Source organism: Marmota flaviventris, chromosome 6 (genome assembly GCF_047511675.1).
Source record: "Marmota flaviventris isolate mMarFla1 chromosome 6, mMarFla1.hap1, whole genome shotgun sequence".
NCBI classification, from domain to species: Eukaryota; Metazoa; Chordata; class Mammalia; order Rodentia; family Sciuridae; genus Marmota; species Marmota flaviventris.
The window spans coordinates 88,973,446-88,993,724 of record NC_092503.1 but is presented as its reverse complement, the minus strand read 5'-3'; the positions used below and the strand labels follow the sequence as shown (position 1 = coordinate 88,993,724).

The 20,279-nt window shown below is 34.7% G+C and overlaps 1 protein-coding gene across 2 annotated transcripts in view; it reads right to left on the bottom strand.

Moving 5' to 3' along the window:
- Window positions 1–19,991, bottom strand: part of Lmbrd1 (LMBR1 domain containing 1) — a 109,053-nt gene extending 89,062 nt beyond the window's left edge. For both annotated transcript variants that reach the window (XM_071613276.1, XM_027928335.2), the window contains exons 1-3: window positions 19,748–19,991; window positions 11,450–11,626; window positions 2,927–2,987 (exon numbers count right to left, since the gene is read on the bottom strand). In XM_071613276.1, the coding sequence (XP_071469377.1) occupies window positions 2,927–2,987; window positions 11,450–11,626; window positions 19,748–19,822 (313 nt within the window). In that variant the 5' untranslated portion in view covers window positions 19,823–19,991. The remainder of the gene's footprint in view (window positions 1–2,926; window positions 2,988–11,449; window positions 11,627–19,747) is intronic.
- Between the last annotated feature and the right edge of the window lie 288 nt (window positions 19,992–20,279).

Here is a 20,279-nt window from a genome sequence, read left to right as displayed (position 1 = left end):
TTAGCAGTGAACATTGAGCACAGTGGCATGCAACCACAGTCCCAGCTACTCAGGTGGTGAGGCAGGAGGTTGCTTGAGTCCAGGACTTCAAGGCCATCCTGAGCAACATAGCAAGATCTCAAAAACAAGCAAGCAAACAAAACAACAACAAAAAAGAAACTGCAAAGAAAATAAGTAAATAACAGTATTTGTTACCACCGATAAAACTCAAGCTTTCAAGAGAAAAATCAGAATTTAGGAATACTTGAATTTATCACCTTTAGAACTTGAGTTTCACAGCTTCCCAATACAAAAGGGCTTTTCTAATAAAAATAGTGGTGACAATATTGAATGTTTTTCTAATGTATAATGATATATGTCAACATTTGAAAAACCTATATTATTCATTGAACCAATATTTTCCAAATGAATAAGTCAATAAAATGTCAAAAAACATGTATAGGTAAAAGATTGATTCAAAGTGCAAATGGAATTTCAAGGCAATGAAGAATGAAAAGGCAGTGAACATATAAATATAAATCAGTAATTTGAAGGTAGTTAGCACTCTTAAATATTTTCATGGAGGAAGACAACTAAAACTACTTTAAGAGAATTTTAATAAGAGTTTAAACCTTTGTGACCAGTTTTGTTTTGGTTTTTCATAGAAACTGGCATCTTAGTTAAAACCTACACTGGCATTAAAAAAAACCTGACAAAGGTAGGAGAGCCCTGAAACAGCAGCTCTCCAAAAATATGTATATAAGCTACTGTAAATTATCACTAATTAACATATGAAAATTAACCTTTGTCTAGAAAAGAGACTGCCAAATGATTTGTTACCAGATAGCTTTTCTTTTAAAAGCACACAAGAAAGACAGAAGACAACACAGAAGATAATTATGAAAGTCTTGTACATTGCCTACAAGGTTAGACTGAAAATGTGCTGATGTATTGGGAGAGATTAGATAACTGTAGAATCTGATGGAAGCAACAGATAAATACAGTGCTTTGTATTTTTTTAGTTCTCAGAATCCAGAAGAAGATGTCTATGTAATAAGTAACTAGATAGTATCTAGAATTTCAGAAGAAAAAGCTGGATTTGAGAATAATAATTATTTTAGAAACCACACAATTCTTTCCTTTCAGGTTCTTAGCTGTAGGTAGATCATCACTGAGTTGAAGCCAAAGGCCTTGGTGGATAGTTCAAGGATGTGACTAACTTTATAATAATAACCATTAATAATATCCAATTAAATTTTGTTTTGACTTCATGGTCATCAAAAAATTCTATTCATCATTTGCAAATTTCTTCCCTAGACCAGTATGTCTCAATTATCCTAACCCAAGGAAGTTATATTTTTCAGCATAGCCTAAGTTCTGCAGAGAATTAGCCCTAAGGCCCTAAAGCACCTATTATTTGTAAGAACTGACTCATTTCCTAATGTTTTAAATTCTATTATAGACACTTTATCCTTGTGAAGACTGAAGACATACTATCCTTGGGAGAACTGAGAAAAATACCAAAAGCCTTTTCTGTAGGTTTAATTTCCTACATGATACTAACTGCAAAGAGCTGATGAAGTAATATTCTGGCTTACAAGTCTCTGTGACCTTGGTTTTAATAGATTAGTTCAGTAGCCTCTGGGTTCAATGATAAGATATGGTTCCTGGACATAGACTTCCCTAACATGTAAATTGGCTTATCCTGTTACATGTCTACAGGATAATCTTATTTTATTGTTACACAAGTGACAGGCTCGTCCACCAAAATTGTTTTTGAAGAAGTAAGCCATATCCTTCCAATAAATTTGTACTGAAAAGCAACACTCTACTTAATAAGAACCATATCAACAATTTTAACATTACATTTATAACATATTTAATGTATAAATAGGAAATATTAAATTCTTTTCTTTGTCCTTTTGGTTTTTTATTTAGAAATAATTTTAGACATGTAGAACAGTTGCAAAAGTAGTACCAAGAGTTGCCATATACCCTTCAGCCAGCATCCTTTAATGTAACATCTTACATAATTATACAAAATTTATCAAAACAAGAAAATTAAAGCTGGTATAATACTAGTAACTAACTACAGAAGTTACCCAAATGTCACCACTTTCCCTATTAATGCCATTTTTAGAAATATTATTCAATATTAAAATACTATAAAGATTTTTCCAAACCTATACCAAAAGGATAGAATTGCACAATGGGTCCTTTATATTTTAGATCAGGAGAAAAGACAAAGGTTAGAACCAAAACAGCTAAATTAAAAAATCAATGAAACACTTGAAAAAAATTCCCATTAACAGAAATTTCTGTATTTTTTAAAGTTTCCAACTGAAATCTTATACATCTTATTTACTGATGAAAAAAATGGCATCTCTTTTCTAAATAAGAAATTTTACATTTTTAAATAGCACAAGTCTCATGATTATTTGAAAAGAAAAATGTAGGTGGTTATTATAAATTTGTAAGATCAAATACTAGAAAAAGGGGAGGGGAATGGGAAAGGAGAGAGGCTACCTATCAACCATAGCCTCTGAATTAAATACCTCTGTATAGTACAATAAAGGTAATGGTGAAAATTCCCCTTCCAAGAGAGCTTTCTACTATTGTCAACACTTACCAAAAAAATTCTGGAAAACAGATTTTTAAATAAAGAGCACAATTAGGTATGGAAAATCAGCAATATTAACATAAGGGACATGAAAATAAAGTAATCAGATCGAACCACCACAAAGAAGTGTTATAAGCTAACCTAAAAGATGCAAAATAGGCACTAATAGTTTTAGAATATTGAGAATGAAGACATATTATTTATTCATTCCTGGTGTAAAAGAAAACAATAATCTCATATTTGATATCAAAATTAAAAGTTTATATGTAGCTTTATTCTACATTCTGATAGCAGCCCAAATAGGAAATATAACAAAAAGATACTTACTATAGTAGCCATATAATACAGTGTCCTCAATCTGTTTGCTGACATTAGCATTAGCCCAATCCTAGGACAGTAAGGAAACATTAGCAATATTAATTTTAACATCCACCTGCCCAACAGTTAAGATTTAATTTGACAGAATTTCACTTCTAAAGTTTATCATTAATTCAAATAAGGTATGGTCTATATCTTCAAAAAATGAGAGGCAGACAAGTATACAGACAAATTTCAATATGGAAATGCTTAGATAAGATAACACAGTTCTGGTGAAGCACCAAGGCACCTAACTGAACTGAAGATCAGGAATGGCTTTCCCAAAATTATCTAAAATGAGAGACCAAAGGTAAAAGAAGATGTTCTTAGGGAAATAGAAAGAAAATGAGGAAAGAGGAAAGAGGAATATGCATGGAGAATTAGAAAAACTGAAAGAAGCTAAATACAGATTCACTAGAAAAACAAAAACAAAAACCAGAAAGCAGGTGGAGTAAGGGAAAGGAAGGGCATATGTTGAAGAGACTTGTGAGTCATAGTAAGTATTTTGGACTAATGAAAAATGGTAATGAATTTATGCAGACATTAACAAACGTAATTTGTATTTTATAAAATAAGATTTGAACAGATTATCACTTTTGAAATATATAAAAGTCCATCTAAACTCCTTTGCATTCATCCCCATAAATGTTCTTTCAACTAATAAACTTATATTTCAAATTAATCTTGTCAATAGAAAAAAAATCTATACGCTACTGAGTCAGAATGGAGGTATAATAATATCAAATATTTTTGTCTAATACCCTAAATTCTGTGCATGCAAAAAATTAAACCTGGAGAGTCTATGGAACTGGTCATTGATATTAAAGTTGCAAGGTTCAAATTAGAATGCAGGTCATTTTTTTTTTAATAAACATTTCAGGAATTCAAGTTAGTGTCAACATTCACTATAAGTGCTGTTGAGGAAATTATCAACACTTAATTTTCTTAAAATAACTTAGGATTTTTCTTTTCTTCTTCTTTTTGCCTACAAATACATCTAGCACTGAACATCTATGAATTTCTTGCCGATAAATAACTAAAATAAAAATGTGGACGATCCAAACTTGCAAGTGCAAAACCTATATACAAAATGAACAATAATACTTCCAAACAGCTATAAAAATATAGCTTAATAAACCAAATTTTAAAAATGAACTATATAAAGAAAACTAACCTAACTGTAGATTATTAAAGTTCTAAATAAGTGGAAAATCACCTGTGCAACATGAAAGATTATAAATACTAATTCACTCCGAATTAATCTATAAAAATAATATATATTGCCAATCAAAACCCCAATGTACTGAGTGAGCCAGGCATGATAGCATGTGCCTATAGTCCCAATTACTTGGCAGGCTAAGGTGAGAAAATTGCTTGAACTCAGAAGTTCAGTGATAGCATGGACAACATAGCAAGACCTTTTCTCTTAAAAGAAAGAAAAAAAGGAGAGAGAGAGGGGAGAAAACAGGAAGAAAGAACGAAGGGAAGGGCAAGGGAGGGAGGGAGGAAAGAAGAAATCCCAATGTACCAAGGGAGTATGTTAATATCTTAAAAAAGACCAACAATAAGTAATTTCCTAATTACTATATTTTACTAGTAAAACATGAAAATGTTTTATTTTAATAATGTTTAATTTAACTAACTGGCATAATAGAAAACATTAATAATATGAAGTAGTGGCAAAATGTGGAGTTGAAAGCATTTCTTTCACATTAATAGGAGACTCTATGATCTAGATATCCTTTGTTGACTCCATCCTAAAAATATTCACAAGTTAAGATAGATATCAGTACAGGGACATTTTTAATAGTACTGGCCAATGAATGACTTTGAGATTCTTACCGATTTCCCTGGCAACAAGATAGCCTGAACAGGGCGGCCTCCCTTTCCCACACAAGAGGAATACACTTAATTTCAACTACTCCTGGGACAAAGGAGCCCACAGTCTTCATCAGTTATTCAGCAATGAGAATGTACTAACACCCTCTGAACAGCTTGTACCTACTCAGCTCAGACTACTTGACACTGAAGTCCCAAGTGTTTATCTATCTACAAGACCACTCTTCTGCCTCCCCTATAAGATAGAAGAAAGGAGGTTGAAGTACTGAAGTATCTGCACTTGGGAGAGCTTATTCTTGCATATATTTCAACTTATACATGAACATAAGCACTTGCTGATTTTTATTCCAGTAAATGACAGTCTACACCAAGCAACAATAACGGTTTTTGCTTAAAAGCTCTTTGCCCAACCATATTCAGTATAGTGTTGTTTAAAACTGAAGAAAATCTAAATACCCCAGGAAAAATGGTAAAACATATTATTGTATATTCATAACAGAGAATATCACACAGACATTAAAAACAAACCTATTAGAAAAAACAGCCATAGAAACATACACATGAAGTACTTTTGAACAGAGGGAAGAGAACATATTACCACCATTAGTTTTAACACATGCAACCAACTCTTTAGGGAAAAAAAAGGGGGGGGGGGACAAAAGAAACACCTAAAACACTTTTAAAAAGTCAAAGAAAGCGTACATAGTGCATACTAACTAGAATGGAAAGCCCTGAGGAAAATTCTATATAATGATTAGAAATTTTTTCCTCGGTGATTTAAATATCCAAATGCATATATACATAATCACCAAAGCTTCACCTCCTAAGAGATGTACTTCCTTAGTGATTGCTTATGCATCAAACTGGAAGTGTAAAAAGATTTCTGATGAAGATGATCAAATTAAGAATAATTTATCGATGGACTAGAGGATAATTATAGCTTTTTTACTTATTACATTTCATGCAAAGTCCCTAGGAGTTTCCAAGACAGCCCCAAGAAGTAGTAATGTCCTCAACAGAACTCTGGATAGGGCAAAAGGGTGGGAGGGGAAAGGAGGAGTCATGGGGGCAAAAAAGATGGTGGAATGAGATGGATATCATTACTCTGAATACATGTATGAAGACAAGAATGGTGTGAATATACTTTATATACAACCAGCGATATGAAAAATTGTGCTCTATATGTGTAACATGAATTATAATGCATTCTGCTGTCATATATAACAAATTAGAATTTTAAAAAATTCAAACTTAAAAATTGGACAAGAGCCCAAACCCAGGGGGAAGTGGGGGGGGGGTTGAAAGTAGAAATTTTGAAGGTAATTTATAGCCAAATAATCATTCAAATTTAACATATTTTACTCTACAAGTTTCTTGTGTTTAACCAATCATTGAGGTAATAAAGAGTAAAACTGTTACTATTTTAAAGCTACAAATATGTGTAAAATACACAACATCACTCAAGTACCATTAGTGTATTTGGCTTTTATGCACTCCTTTGCCTCCAAAATATATGATATATTGTCAAGAAAGCTTACTTTATTAAATCTTCTTTCTTTTATGTTTTGAAAACCACTATACCCTTGATATGTTTTATAAACTATTTCCTCCCAGAGTAGAAACAAAAAGAAACTTCAATCACTTAAGACTCAAAGGAATGTAAAGACACTCAAAAACTAATACTAAATAGAGACTACTACAGAAGAATATTTCAGGAGAAAAGAAAATGATATGAATTCCATAGAACAAAAATGTAGTGGGGTCACAAATGTAAATTCCTTTTCCTATCCTTCAAGATGACTTTCTAAAACCTGGTGTCCAACCTAAAATTCCAACATGACTCTCCATACTTTTACCTGATAACCTCACCTTAGATCAGTAATTCTCATTCAGAAGCCATTTTGTTCCCATGGGCATTTGGAAATGTCTAGAGACACCAGGCAGACGGAGGAATAGGCATCTGTTAAGTATACATCTGCAAAATTTAGGAGAGTCCCTCACCACAAAGAATTATCCAGCACAAAATGTCAATGGTGGGGAACCACTGACTTAGAGGTCTGGCCTACCTCAGCATCTGTCAAGCATCTTACACCTGCAATGACACACTATCTCCACTCTCAAAAATTCTTCCTTTTCTAATGAAGTTTAAAGTATACAAACTCAATTAATTCCCATTAACCTCAAAGAGATAAAGACATTACCAAAACAAATAAAAACACAGATGCCCACCTAGAGAACAAAATTTCCTGAAAAGTTGACAGTATTCCTTATCACTACATCCTCACCTCACTGTCCATATTTAACCCACCACAACCTGTCTGTCCTACTGCTATGCTAAAATTATTCTTCATAGTTACCAATGACCAAATCCAGTTGTCATTTCTCTACCCCTTTCACTTAACCTTCCAACAACACTCAAAAAAGCAATCATTCTCTATTCCTGAAATATTCTTCTCCTACTTTCCTTATCTACTTTTCTTCTTACTTCTCGGGTTCCAGCTTCTTCCCTTTGACTGGCCTCTACATATTGAAGCACTCCAATGTCAAGTCTTCTCTCACTACTCAGTCTCCCCAGTTACCAGTATACAGCTCTGACATTCATATGTTTACCCCCAAATATTTCTCTCCAGTCCTACCTCTCTTCAGAGCTTCAACTTCCTACTTGATACCTATACTTGCAAATATATAATGGTTACTTTGAAGGTGACTTATTTAAAACACATTTTTTCCCTCTACACTCCCTCATATACCCATGTGCATGCTTATGCTCTGTTATTCCTTTAGACTTCCCTATATCTCTAAGCTGTATAAAAACGTAGGCATTCCAATTTTCTTTTACCTTCATCCTGTCATATCCAATCCATGAACAAATTCAGGAGTTCTACCTCCAAAATATATATTATTTTTCATCATTTTTGTCTATTAGCACCACTCCAATTCAACTTACCTGCACCTTTTACCTTCATTAACTTTCTATTAAGAGAAAAATCCAAATTCACTAACATGAAAAAAATTATAAGCCATTTGGCCCTTGCCTTCCACTGATTCTTAGCTTATACAAAAGCAAAACCTCAATACCACACTTCAGTCAAAAAAGCCAATTCATCCTGTCTAAAGTCTTTTGTATTTGCTGAGAATTCTCTCTTTTGGCTCTTAGCTGGCTCTCATCTAACCCACTAGTTTGGTTTACCTCAGCAGTCTGGCCTCCCTATCACCATTTCTGCGTTAACCACACCTAAATAGACTTTTGTGTCAATATATTATATATCCTTGTAGAATTTATCACTAATACAGTACCTTGTTGCATTTATTTGTTGACCATTTGTCTGGCTTTACATACTCTTAAGCTCCATGTGAATTGCAATCTTATTTATTTTCATCATAATCTCCAGAAACTACCTTGTCTACCACATACTATGTACTTAATAAATAGTAAATATATGTATTTAAGGTTCAGAGAACAAGACAAAGTTCTAAGATATAATACCCACTGTTTGAAAATAGGAATAAGGAAGCAATAGAGTTCAACCCAGATATGTTGTAATAGCAGGCCGCAAAGAGATTAATCACTAGGGGAGAAGAGTAAATAAATACTAAGTGTTCTGATGCCATATCTTAACTACTAGCTTTGAATTTTTTTTACATGTTGTATAAAATAAAGAATATTTATTCATATTAGTGTCAACTTATCATTTTTAATGGTATAGTTCACTATCCAAAGTCACTGGCCAACTATACAAGACTGTTTAATAGAGCACTTATAGCTAAGCTTTAAGGTCTTTTTTTAATATAAAAAGTTGATTACTTCACAAGAAGTTAGAAACAAAGCAGTTATTTAGTTACAATTATCTACAATGCTTTATGTTAAAAGAAATGTCAACAGAAACAACTTGGGCATTGTGATGTACAGCTTCCATAAAAAGGCAGAGAAAGCAGGAATTCAGGAATAAGAAGTGTATGTTAGAAGTTGGGCATGGGTGCCGCTTGCCTGTAATCCCACCTACTCTGGAGAATGAAGCAAGAGGATCTAAAGTTCGAGGCCAGACAATGAAATTTAATGAGACTCTACCTCAAAATAAAATAAAAAGAGCTGGAAATGTAGCTCATTTGGTAGAGCCCTGGGTTAATCTCCAGTACCAAAAAAGAGATTGGAATGGAAAGGAGAGTGGAGGGGAGGAGAGACAAAAGCACATTAAAATGCAAGTATCACTCACTATGGAAAGCAATACCAGAACATATTGCTAACCAACATACATTTATAGCAACAAATAAACCTGGAATAGATCTAAAGCCATTGTGGCATATTTACATTAACATGACTATATTTATAGTTATAGCATAACATCTGAAGAACTAATTGTTAAATACTTTACACTTTCCTTAGTTGTTAAGTACATGAAAAGAATTCAGCAGTAGCTTTCTGGAGAAGAGTTTATCAGTGAAAAGTTTTAAAAATGTTTTTGGTTCTACTTCTGAGAGTTAGCAAACAGGCTGACTCCAAATGAAAACTGTGAATTTTATTCAACAAAAGAGAAGATAAGAAGTGAGAGCCAAAGAGAGAGAGAAAGTGGAAGGGAGACATACAAAGAATGTTTCAAGGTATCAAAAAAGTGTCAATGTACAGAGAAAAAAAATGATACATTGTCTATATTGAAGGGGCTAAACCAAACAAGAGATAAATAAAGAAAATAGATGGGTGTGGTGGCACAGGCCTGTAATCTCAGCAGCTCTGGAGGCTGAGACAGGAGGATTGTGAATTCAAAGCCAGCCTCAGCAAAGGAAAGGCACTAAGCAACTCAGTGAGGCCCTGTCTCTAAGTAAAATACAAAATAGGGCTGGAGATGTGGCTCAGTGGTCAAGTGCCCCTGAGTTCAATTCCTGGTACTCCCCAACCCGCCCCGCCCCCCCCCAAAAGTGAAAGTACAACCTACAGTTTTATTATCCAAATAATAATTTTTAAAAGCTTTGTATTAAGTATGAGAAATTCATCATGAATTTTGTTCCCTTCTAGTCATTTATATCACATTTATATTTAATAACTATAAAGTAAGCATATAAATTATCACTGTGTATTTTCTTCTTTTAGGAGAAATTTAATAAGCAGTCTAAATTTTAACAAGTAATATTTTTTGCTCTTTAGGAAGATAAATTCTTAAAATTTTGCTCAAATGAATATAATGCAATTTCACCAAAAACAAACAAACAAACAATAATTAAAATCATCACCCAGACAATGACTGCTAAAAATATGGGCACAAAACAACTACTTACTTAATCTAGGAGAGAGTTCACAATTTCATGAAAATATTTACTTGAGAAATTTCAAGATGAAAATATTTCCCCACAAAATCTAAAATCAAATATTCTAAATTCACAACTAAAAACTCCTATTCAAACAATACTTGTACAGGAATAATTACACTGTTTCTATAATATCTGCAAAAAATTATGTATATATCATATATAGTATATGTATATATACATATATATATATAGCGTATGTGTATATATGTATGTATTTTATTTAACTTCACAGAGAATAGTCTAGAAGTTTATAATTATGTCTTATCCATCTGGAATTATCATACACACACACACACACAGGTGTATATTTAGCAGAAGCGGGGATTGAACCTAGGACCTTCCAATATGCTAAGCAGCAGTCTACCTACATAACACCCCCCTCGGCACCTTAACTACAGTTTTTAAATAAAAAGAATATTCAGACATTCTTAAAATGTCTAAAAGGTTTATGCAAGAAACAACCATTTACATAGTTATAGGAAATCAAACATTTCTATGGAATTTAGATCTAAAATGAAATATTTCTCAGATAATAATCTTATAATGTTAATATCAATCATTTAAGTACTGTGTACACAATTATTAAAGGTATATTACTTCTTGCCCAATAAAAAAAGCAGAAATTTTAAGTATACCACACACACACACACACACACACACACACACACAAAATGGTCATTTTTCTTAAAATAATGTTTCAGCCCAAAATATGGGCTGAAATAATGTTTTGCTGTATTATGACAGTTCAATACACAATATGAATTGCTTAAATGAAAACAACAACAACAATGGACTCCTTAGCAGAAATCCCATTTACTGAGCTACTTGAAAGTATCTTTTACTTAAGAGGCCATCTTCTCAAGAAACCTCATGAAACAAGAGCTCTGAAACCAGATTGCAGAACTTCAAATTCCAGTTACAATACTGACAAGCTAAACCTTGGTTTTTCATCCATAAAACTATGGATAATCTTATCTATATTGTAGGGTTGTTTAGGAGATTAAACAAAGTTAATATATGTAAAACGCTTAAAATAGAGACTGACACATAGTAAATATTCAACAAATGTTAGCTTCAAAAGAGTTGTGAGAGGCACAAGAATAAATCTATTATGCTTAAAATATTTTCAGATCAACAAAAGGCATTTCTCACATTTGCAAGGTTATTGAATTCATGGTTCTTATGTCAATTAATAGTTTGCTTCTAGCTTACCATGTTGCATTCTTAGCCTTTATGCTTCATTTTTATTCTTATTTCAACCCAGATACAAAAAAAGGAAACACAAAATACACTGGACTTAATTGCTCAGAACTTGAAAGAAAAAAAATTACATAGTATGATAATACATACCTTAAATGTGCCATTTTGATTTTTCATGTAAGAAACCAAAAATATATCCACTGGAAGAAGTGCTGATGTGATAAGTGCAATTGCTAGAGAAAAAATCGCTGTTATGGTGGAGACAACTTCACTTTCTCTCTGACTTTGGTATTTACGAACATATATCCAGCAAAATGCTAAAATAGCCTGAAATAGAACAAAAAGAATGTTTATTACTCCCCTATGTATTTTCCAACCCTGACTTTGTATGTGTTTAAAGGTTTCCAGTAAAAAAAAAAAAAAAACTTTATGTAATGTGAAGGTTCTTCTACATGTATAATGAAAAAATTGTAAAATTTAGCATTTTCAAAGTCTGTTTCATGAATGTAGTACAACTTTGCTTCAATGCTAACACATACATTACTGATAACAGTGCTCAGTTACATATACCCTCACAAAACACAGTGTTACCATTAGTGGTTACATACAATGTCATAATTATAACCAGTTTTGAATACCTTTTTCCTGTGGATCTCTCCATCCAAAGGAAATATAACTAGATGTTGTCCTAACCTAGGCTTATTACTGAAGTGACATGGAATATAACTTAGACTGAAATTAATTTTGCCTTATTATGACAGTTAAAAAGATTAACTGGCAATAATTATTATGCAATTACTATAATTCAAATTTTAAAGGGCTTTAAATAAAGAAAAATCAACACTGAAAATGGATTCATGTGCAGAGCAAATGAGAAAAAGTACACCCCGAGATACTTCAGTGAACCTCTCTTGTTAATCAGGTACTCTTGATAACTTTATCAAGACCTTTCTAACAACTGAATTACCAAAGTGATTCTCTAACTTTAGGGAGTATCAGAATCAAGTAGAGAGTTTATTAAAGCACAGAATGCTGGTACCCAACCCCAGATTCTGAGATTCAAGAGATCTGAAGTGAGCCTAAAAATTTGCATTAGTAATGGATTCTCAGATGCTGCTGCTATTGGTCCAGGGAATATATTTCAAGAGTATCCACTCTGCTCAATTATAGGGGGTTGCAGACATATGAAATCAATGTTTTTCAGCCTTGACTATGAGTTAGAATCACCTGTGTAGGTTTAAAATATCTTTTGGAACCAAACAGGCATTTCTCAAAAAAGAAACACAAAAGGCCAACAAATATATGAAAAATGTTCAATGTCTCTAGCAATCAGAGAAATGCAAATCAAAACTATATTAAGATTTCATCTCCTGCCAATAAAAATGACAATTATAAAGAACACAAATAATAATAAATGCCGGTACAAGTACGGGGATAAAGATACACTTGTACATTGCTGGTGGGACTGCAAATAAGTATAACTACTCTGGAAAGCAACATGCAAAGTCCTCAAAAAACTAGGCATGGAACCATGATATGACAGTTATCCCACCCCTTGGTAGTTATGTGAAAGAACTGAAATCAGCATACTATAGTGATATAGTCACTTCAGTGTTTATAGCAGCACACTTCAAGGTAGCCAAATTATGGAATCAGCCTCAATGCCCATCAATAGATGAATGAATTAAGAAACTGTGGTTATATATATTCAATACATTTTTACTCAGCCATAAAGAATGAAATTATGGCATTTACTGGTAAATGGATGGAAATCAAGAACAGCATGCCAAATAAAATAAGCCAGTCTCAAAAAATCAAGGATCAAATGTTTTCCTTCCTATGTGGAAGCTACAGCAAAATAGAAGGGAAAAAAAAGAGGAGGATTGGATATCATAAATCTATGCAGAAAATTAGTAAAGAAGGAGACAGAGAGGGAGAGAGGAGGGATGAGAAAGGAAAGGGAAATGTGGAATGAATTTGTTTTTTAAATTATGCTATGGGCATATACAAATATACAATAGTGAATTTCACCTTTATGTATAAATAGAAAGAACCAAACAAAAATAAATAAATACACAGCAAAAGGAGGAACAGTAGAGTGGAGGAAGGAAAATGGGCAGAGGCAGGAGGAGAAGGAATGCCGGGGGCGGGGGGGGGGGGGGGGTGTACATGAACTGACATCGAATTCCAATTCCATGCATGTACAAATTTGCCAAGATGAACCCAACTACTATTTATAACTGTAAGGCTCTAATAAAAATAAACAATACATAAAGCTAAATAAAATACATAGTTTTTGCTTCCCCCACAACTCCCTATCAAGTCAATTAGGGTCCTCTAGGCATCAGTATTTTAAATGCCTGAGGATTTAATCAGCCAAACTTGAAAACCATTATTCTAAATAAAGTAAGAGTTCTGGGACAAAAGCCTTGTTTTGTCCTTTCACTTTCAAGAACCATCTGTTACTTCCTTTCTAGGCATCCCAGTTCAGATGTCTGAATGGAATTAATAAAACCATCTAATTAGTTTTACAGTTTTCAATTTCTCCTACCACAATCAAGATATAAGAACAGTTTCACCACCCCAAAAAATTTCCCTTTATCCCTTTGTAATTAACCATGCTCTTTACCCTCACAACTACTATCTATTATCTGCCTCTATAATTTCTGTCTTCTCTAGAATGTCATTAGGTACTCATATAGTAGTATTCTGTCATTTGAGTTTGGCTTTTCACATGACACAACATCCAAGTTGTGACTCATTCCTTCATATTGCTGTCATTTCAACTGGTGACAGACCAACAGGAAGAAAAAACAAAAGAACAGGTGAGAAAAGATTTAGACTTTAGAACCTAGATGTTGGTATAAAACAAAACAACAAAAAAAGGACTTGGAGCAGGCACAGTGGTGCAAGCCTATAATCTAAGAAACTCAGGAGGCTGAGGCAGGAGGATCCCAAGTTCAAAGGCAGTGTTAGCAACTTAACAAGGCCCTAAGCAATTTAGCAAGACCCTGCCTCAAAATAAAATAAATATATATATATATATATATATATATATATATATATATATATATATATGTATGTATATAAAGGGCTGGGGATGGCTCAGTGATTAAGCTTTGAGTGTAATCACTAGTACAAAAAAAAAAAAAAAAAAAAGGACCTAGACTTAAATTCTGGTTTAACTGTTTACTAATATTTTTTTGTTTTGAGTTTGATTTAAAATTTTTAAATAAATAAATAAATATTTTAAATGTTCCTCAAATTTGTTTTGAATTCATTGGCATCTGAGACTTATCTTACTATTCTTGCAGAGTACTCAACACATAGTGCTCAACAAAATTTGTTAGATTTCGAGAAAAATCTGCACTTTTATAAATTTCAAAGTGGTTGGTATAATCAAAAGGAAGGAGTATGCCAGCATCAAGAAGACAAATTAAAAAGGGGCAACCAGGCAAATAGGTAAGGCATGGGTTTTGACTTTTGGGTTTCAGAATCCCTTTACATTTTAAAAGAACCAAAAAAATCTTGTTTATGTAGGTTTCATTGTAGCAATATAATTGTACCATAAATAAACCAATGTCTTATAAAATAAGCATAAGAATATTTTCACAGAAGATTATAAGAATTAAATGAGATGTTTTACAAAGTGGTTAGCCACAGTAACTGCTTAAAAAATAGGAATTATGGGCTGAGGATGTGGCTCAAGCTTTAGCATGCTCGCCTGGCATGTGTGCGGCCCGGGTTCGATCCTCAGCACCACATACAAACAAAGATGTTGTGTCCGCCGAAAACTAAAAAAATAAATATTAAAAATCTCTCTCTCTTTAAAAAAAAAAGTATGGTTGTCCATTGTACTTTAAAAAAAATTAGGAATTATTATGAAGTGTCATTCAAAACAATATTTTAGAGCATTTTATAAAGTAAACTAATATATAACTTTATTAAAAATTCAGAAAAGATTTAAAAATAGTTCCCCAACTCCTCCCAAGAGATTCTGACTTAACTAGTCTGGGTACTGGGATTTAAAAAATTCCCTAGGTGGTTTTAATGAGTGGCTAAGGTTGAAAACCAATGGAGCAGAGGAAGGAATGAGAATAAAGGAGCAGTTACTAAACTAATAAGCATACATACTTCTGGGATCCTGTTAAACAGCAATTCTGATCCAGTGAAGTTGGGACAATATATTTTCTATTTCTAACCAGTACTCAGATGATACACTTTAAGAAACAAGATAAACTTGCTTTACAGAAATGAAGATCATCTCTATAGTACTGGAAAAAACAATTGAAAGATGGATTGAATCAAATTATTGAGGACGTTGGGAATTAAGTAGAAAGTTTATAACTGCTATAGTAAACACAGAGAATAAGCATGAAAGACCAAATTTAATCATTTTTATGTGGTAGAGGAAATTGAAATCCACTCTGTTTGGTCAAGATCACAAAAGTAGGAACGTGTGTGTCACAATTCTTCAGTAGATGTCTGGCAGCAGTTCTAAAAGCCTGAAGTCCCCAGACCCTGCTTGTCCCCAAATCTCAATTCAAACTTTCAACTCAAAATTGAAAACTATTCTCATAATAATACTAAGATGTCATATGCAGTTTCACTCATGGTTAAAGTGAAAAGCCACAGTAGATTAAACTGTTGGTGTATTACCACAAACCAAGACAATGGCATCAGACTGCCAGTTGTCACTGCCTTCTTTACTATCACACACACACACACACACACACACACACACACACACACACAAAGCAATTTAACTTAAGACTGTGCTTGAAAAAGCAGTAAAAATTTTATTAAATTTTGACCCATGATATTTTTAAATACTTCAGGTTAAAATATAAAGCATGCGTAAAGTCCTCCTGCTGCATACCAAGGTATGCAGTTCACCAAGAAAACATGTGAAAAGTCAAAAGTAGAACCAGCTACTCTTTTCAAGCAAAACTATTTTTACTTGAAAGAAAAACTGAAACTGATAATTCAGTTTTGGATATTTAGCAAATTTTATCAAATGAACAAAGAAAACAATCTCTTCAAGAAAAACTAACAATATTTTTTTAACCAGTGTTAAAATTCAAGCTTTCAAATGAAAATAAGAATTTTGGCTTCATAATAGCTGCCATTCTCACTGGAGTGAGCTGATATCTTAGAGTAGTTTTGATTTGCATTTCTCTAATTGCTAGAGATGATGAACATTTTCTCATGTATTTGTTGATTGATTGTATATCCTCTTCTGAGAATTGTCTGTTCATGTCCTTGGCCCACTTATTGATTGGGTTATTTGCTTTTTTGGTGCTTAGCTTTTTGAGTTCTTTATATACCCTAGGGATTAGTGATCTATCTGATGTGTGAGGGGTAAAAATTTGCTCCCAAGATGTAGACTCTCTATTCACCTCACAGATTAGTGTTGGCAAGGATGTGGGGGGAAAGGCACACTCATACATTGCTGGTGGAACTTCAAATTGGGCAGCCAATATGGAAAGCTGTATGGAGATTCCTTGGAAAACTGGGAATGGAACCACCATTTCACCCAGCTATTCCTCTCCTCGGTCTAACCCAAAAGACTTAAAATCAGCATACTACAGGGACACAGCCGTATCAATGTTTATAACAACACAATTCACAATAGTTAAACTGTGGAACCAACCTAGATGCCCTTCAGTAGATGAATGGGTTAAAAAACAAATGTGGCATATACACACAGTGGGATATTACTCAGCAATAAAAGAGAATAAAATCATGGCATTTGCAGGTAAATGGATGGAGTTGGAAAAGATAATGCTAAGTGAAGTTAGCCAATCCCCCCAAAAAACAAATGCTGAATATTTCCTCTGATATAAGGTGACTGACTCATAATGGGGTAGGGATGAGGAGCATGGGAGGAATAGAGGAACCCTACATAGGGCAGAGGGGTGGGATGGGAAGGGAGGGGGCAGGGGGTTAGCAATGATGGTAGAATGTGATGGACATCATCATCCAAAGTACATGTATGAAGACATAAATTGGTGTGAGCATACTTTATATACAAAAAGAGATATGAAAAATTGTGCTGTATATGTGTAATAAGAATTGTAATGCATTCTGCTGTCATGTATTTTAAAAATAAAATCAATTAAAAAATAAAAATTTTTAAAAAAAGAAAGAATTTTGGAAAAGTTGTGAGCTTGACAACTTCTTAATACTCGGAAGTTTGAGACATTTCTGATAAGATCAGTAGTGATTTAATGAATGTGACATTGGATATGTTATAATGAAATGTATCCATATTTGGCCAGGTGGGGTGGTGCAGGCCTGTAATCCCAACTACTCAGGACACTGAGGGAGAGAGATTATAAATTCAAGGCTGGCCTGGGCAATTTAGTGAGATTGCTCCCATCTAAAAAAAAATGGTTGGGTAGTAAAAATACTCAGTAGTAAAGTATCACTGGGCTCAATCCCCAGTACTGCAAAAAGAAAAAAAAAATGCATTCATATTTGGAAAATGTGCATGACTCAGTTAACCAGTATTTTCTAAATGGTCAACATACTGTCTTGTAAAACTATGCATGGGTAAAAGATCCATTCAAAGTCCATGTTGGACTAATGAATTTTAATATAACAAGGAAAAGTCATTGACAGGGTTTCAGATTGCATATTGCAACTAAACATAAGAAGCTTCTAACTGATGAGCTAGCAAATACCATCTGCAACTATATGTAAAATACTTCTCTGCTTCTAACCACGTATTGTTGAAACTGGATTTTCTTCATATACTTCAACCAAAATAACTCAAGACTGAATGAAAAAGTAGATATAAGAATCCAGTTCTCTTCTAAGACCAGAAATTAAATATATCTGCAGAAATTTAAACAATGATCCGTATTACTAATTTTTTTCCCCCACTCCAATATCCAGGTTTCTGGTTTATTAACTGTCTTCTCATTTCATTTGTTCCTGCTGTGCTTTTACTAATTAAAGTGGGCTTTCCTCTTCTATCTAAAATCTATCTCAATACTCACTTTCAATGTTGTTCTCTATTCCCAGAATCACTATTTCTTTTTTAAACTCCTGCTTTCATTGTTTAAAATACATGTTTCAAGAATTTTCTTTTTCCCAACTATCTCCAAGCCTTGCTAAAGGCCATGTTTTGTTTCATGTGCATCCTTCTACAAATTACAGAAAACCTATTGTAGTTTAAATGCTTATTCACCAACCACTGACACAATAATCCCGCTAGACTTCAATACTAGTTACATACCTGTTTATTTTCTTCTAAATAAACTAAATATGATGGGTTGGAAAACCAGGGAATTCTCCAAGCACAGGAGTGGATGGCTCTGAAGGCCACAGCCAACCCTTAGTGTTTCCAGTTTCTTCATGAGGGGGTAAAGCATATTCTGATGCAAAGGCATCTGTGAAAGTGAAGGCAGCAAGAAAAGCCTTTCCTTACATTTTCAATAGTTTTTTTTTTTTTTTTTTTTTTTTTTGTAGTTTCTGCTAAAAAATTTACTAACAGAACATATAGGAGACACTTTTAAGGAATCTCATAAATTCAAACAAGTCGGATTTCTAGAAGTGAAAAGTTTTGTTTTGTTTTGCTTGTAAGGCAGGAAGTCAAAATACATTGGAACAGGAAACAACAGGGCAGGATGAAGGCAAAAGACGAAAGAATTCTGAGAATATAGAGGGATATAAAGAAGAACAAATTGGGGGAAAAAAGAATTGTCTTTTGGGGTAGGGAAGTAAAAACAAGGCCATTTGGGGCCATCGCAGTCCCATAGAATAATCAGAAATAAGAAGCTTGGGGACAGAAGGCCCTTGAGGTGAAATGGGAGTAACATACTCTGGCATTGGCCTTAGCAAGAGGTTACCGCTCTACCTTACAATTGTTCTACAATTAGCAATAAAAGATTGAAAAGAATGTGACACCTCAAAGTCAGAACGAGTAGCTCACGTCATCAAGGCGGAATCGCACAATGGGCACTGAAGGCTGCCAATGATAGGGAACATGGAGGAAAAAAACATTTAGAAAATCAGACTAGTCAACAACGCCAGCGCCTACAAAACCGGAAAAGACCTGGCGCTGCCGCCGCACACCTGTACTAGAGGTACAGCCTTTTGGGGATGAAAGGTCACCACACCCTTCTCAACCCGAGGGTCTCTTCCGCCCACAGATCTCCGGCCCCAGGCCTCAATCAAGGCTTGGGGCAAGAGTTTCGGTAAATGACACCAGCTCTTCAGACGTCATCGGTGAAATGGAAGCAAAAGAGGCCGGAAATCAGCTCCCCCTCCTCGACTTCCCGGAGCCGCCCCCGCCCCCCGATGGAAAGCAGCCCAGAGTCCCAGCTAAAAGCAGGGCGGGGCAAGGAGGGTCTCCAGAGCCTGGAGAGGCCAGCTGGAGGACCGGCCCCTCCCTTCTCCCGCCAGTGCAAACACTGGGAAAACTCCAAGCGCCTCCCCTACCAGTAGTAAGAGGCCGAATATGCACCAGCCGATCACCAGCTCGGCTGAAGCCGCGCCAGCAGTCACCGCCGCCATCTTCGCTTCCGGTCCGGACACGCCTGAGCGAAGGGGATAGGGAAGGCGGAGGGGGAAAGGGGAGAGGGCGAGGGACGCGGAACCCGCTCACCCTAAAGGTTAAAGGGGCGGAGGGGGCGGAGCAACTGGTTGCCTAGGAGACCCGACCCACGAGCGTCCCCTGGCGTCGAGCCGGGCGGGGCGGGAAGAACGGGCTAGGGGCGGGGCACGCCCGGACGCCTTGACGTCATCGAGCTGGTTTGCCTCACACCGGCTGAGTTCCAAAGGACGAGGTCGTCTCACAGCAGCAAAGCATTTTTGGAATGTTTAACCTAGCCTAAGCGGATGGACTGAGAGAGCCAAGAAATTCTGGAAAGGATGGACTATATACATGTGTAGATTCAAACGAATTTTACGGATTTCCACTTCCCGAAAATGTAGAATGGGTGATATGATTATCAGAACTCACCAGAATGCA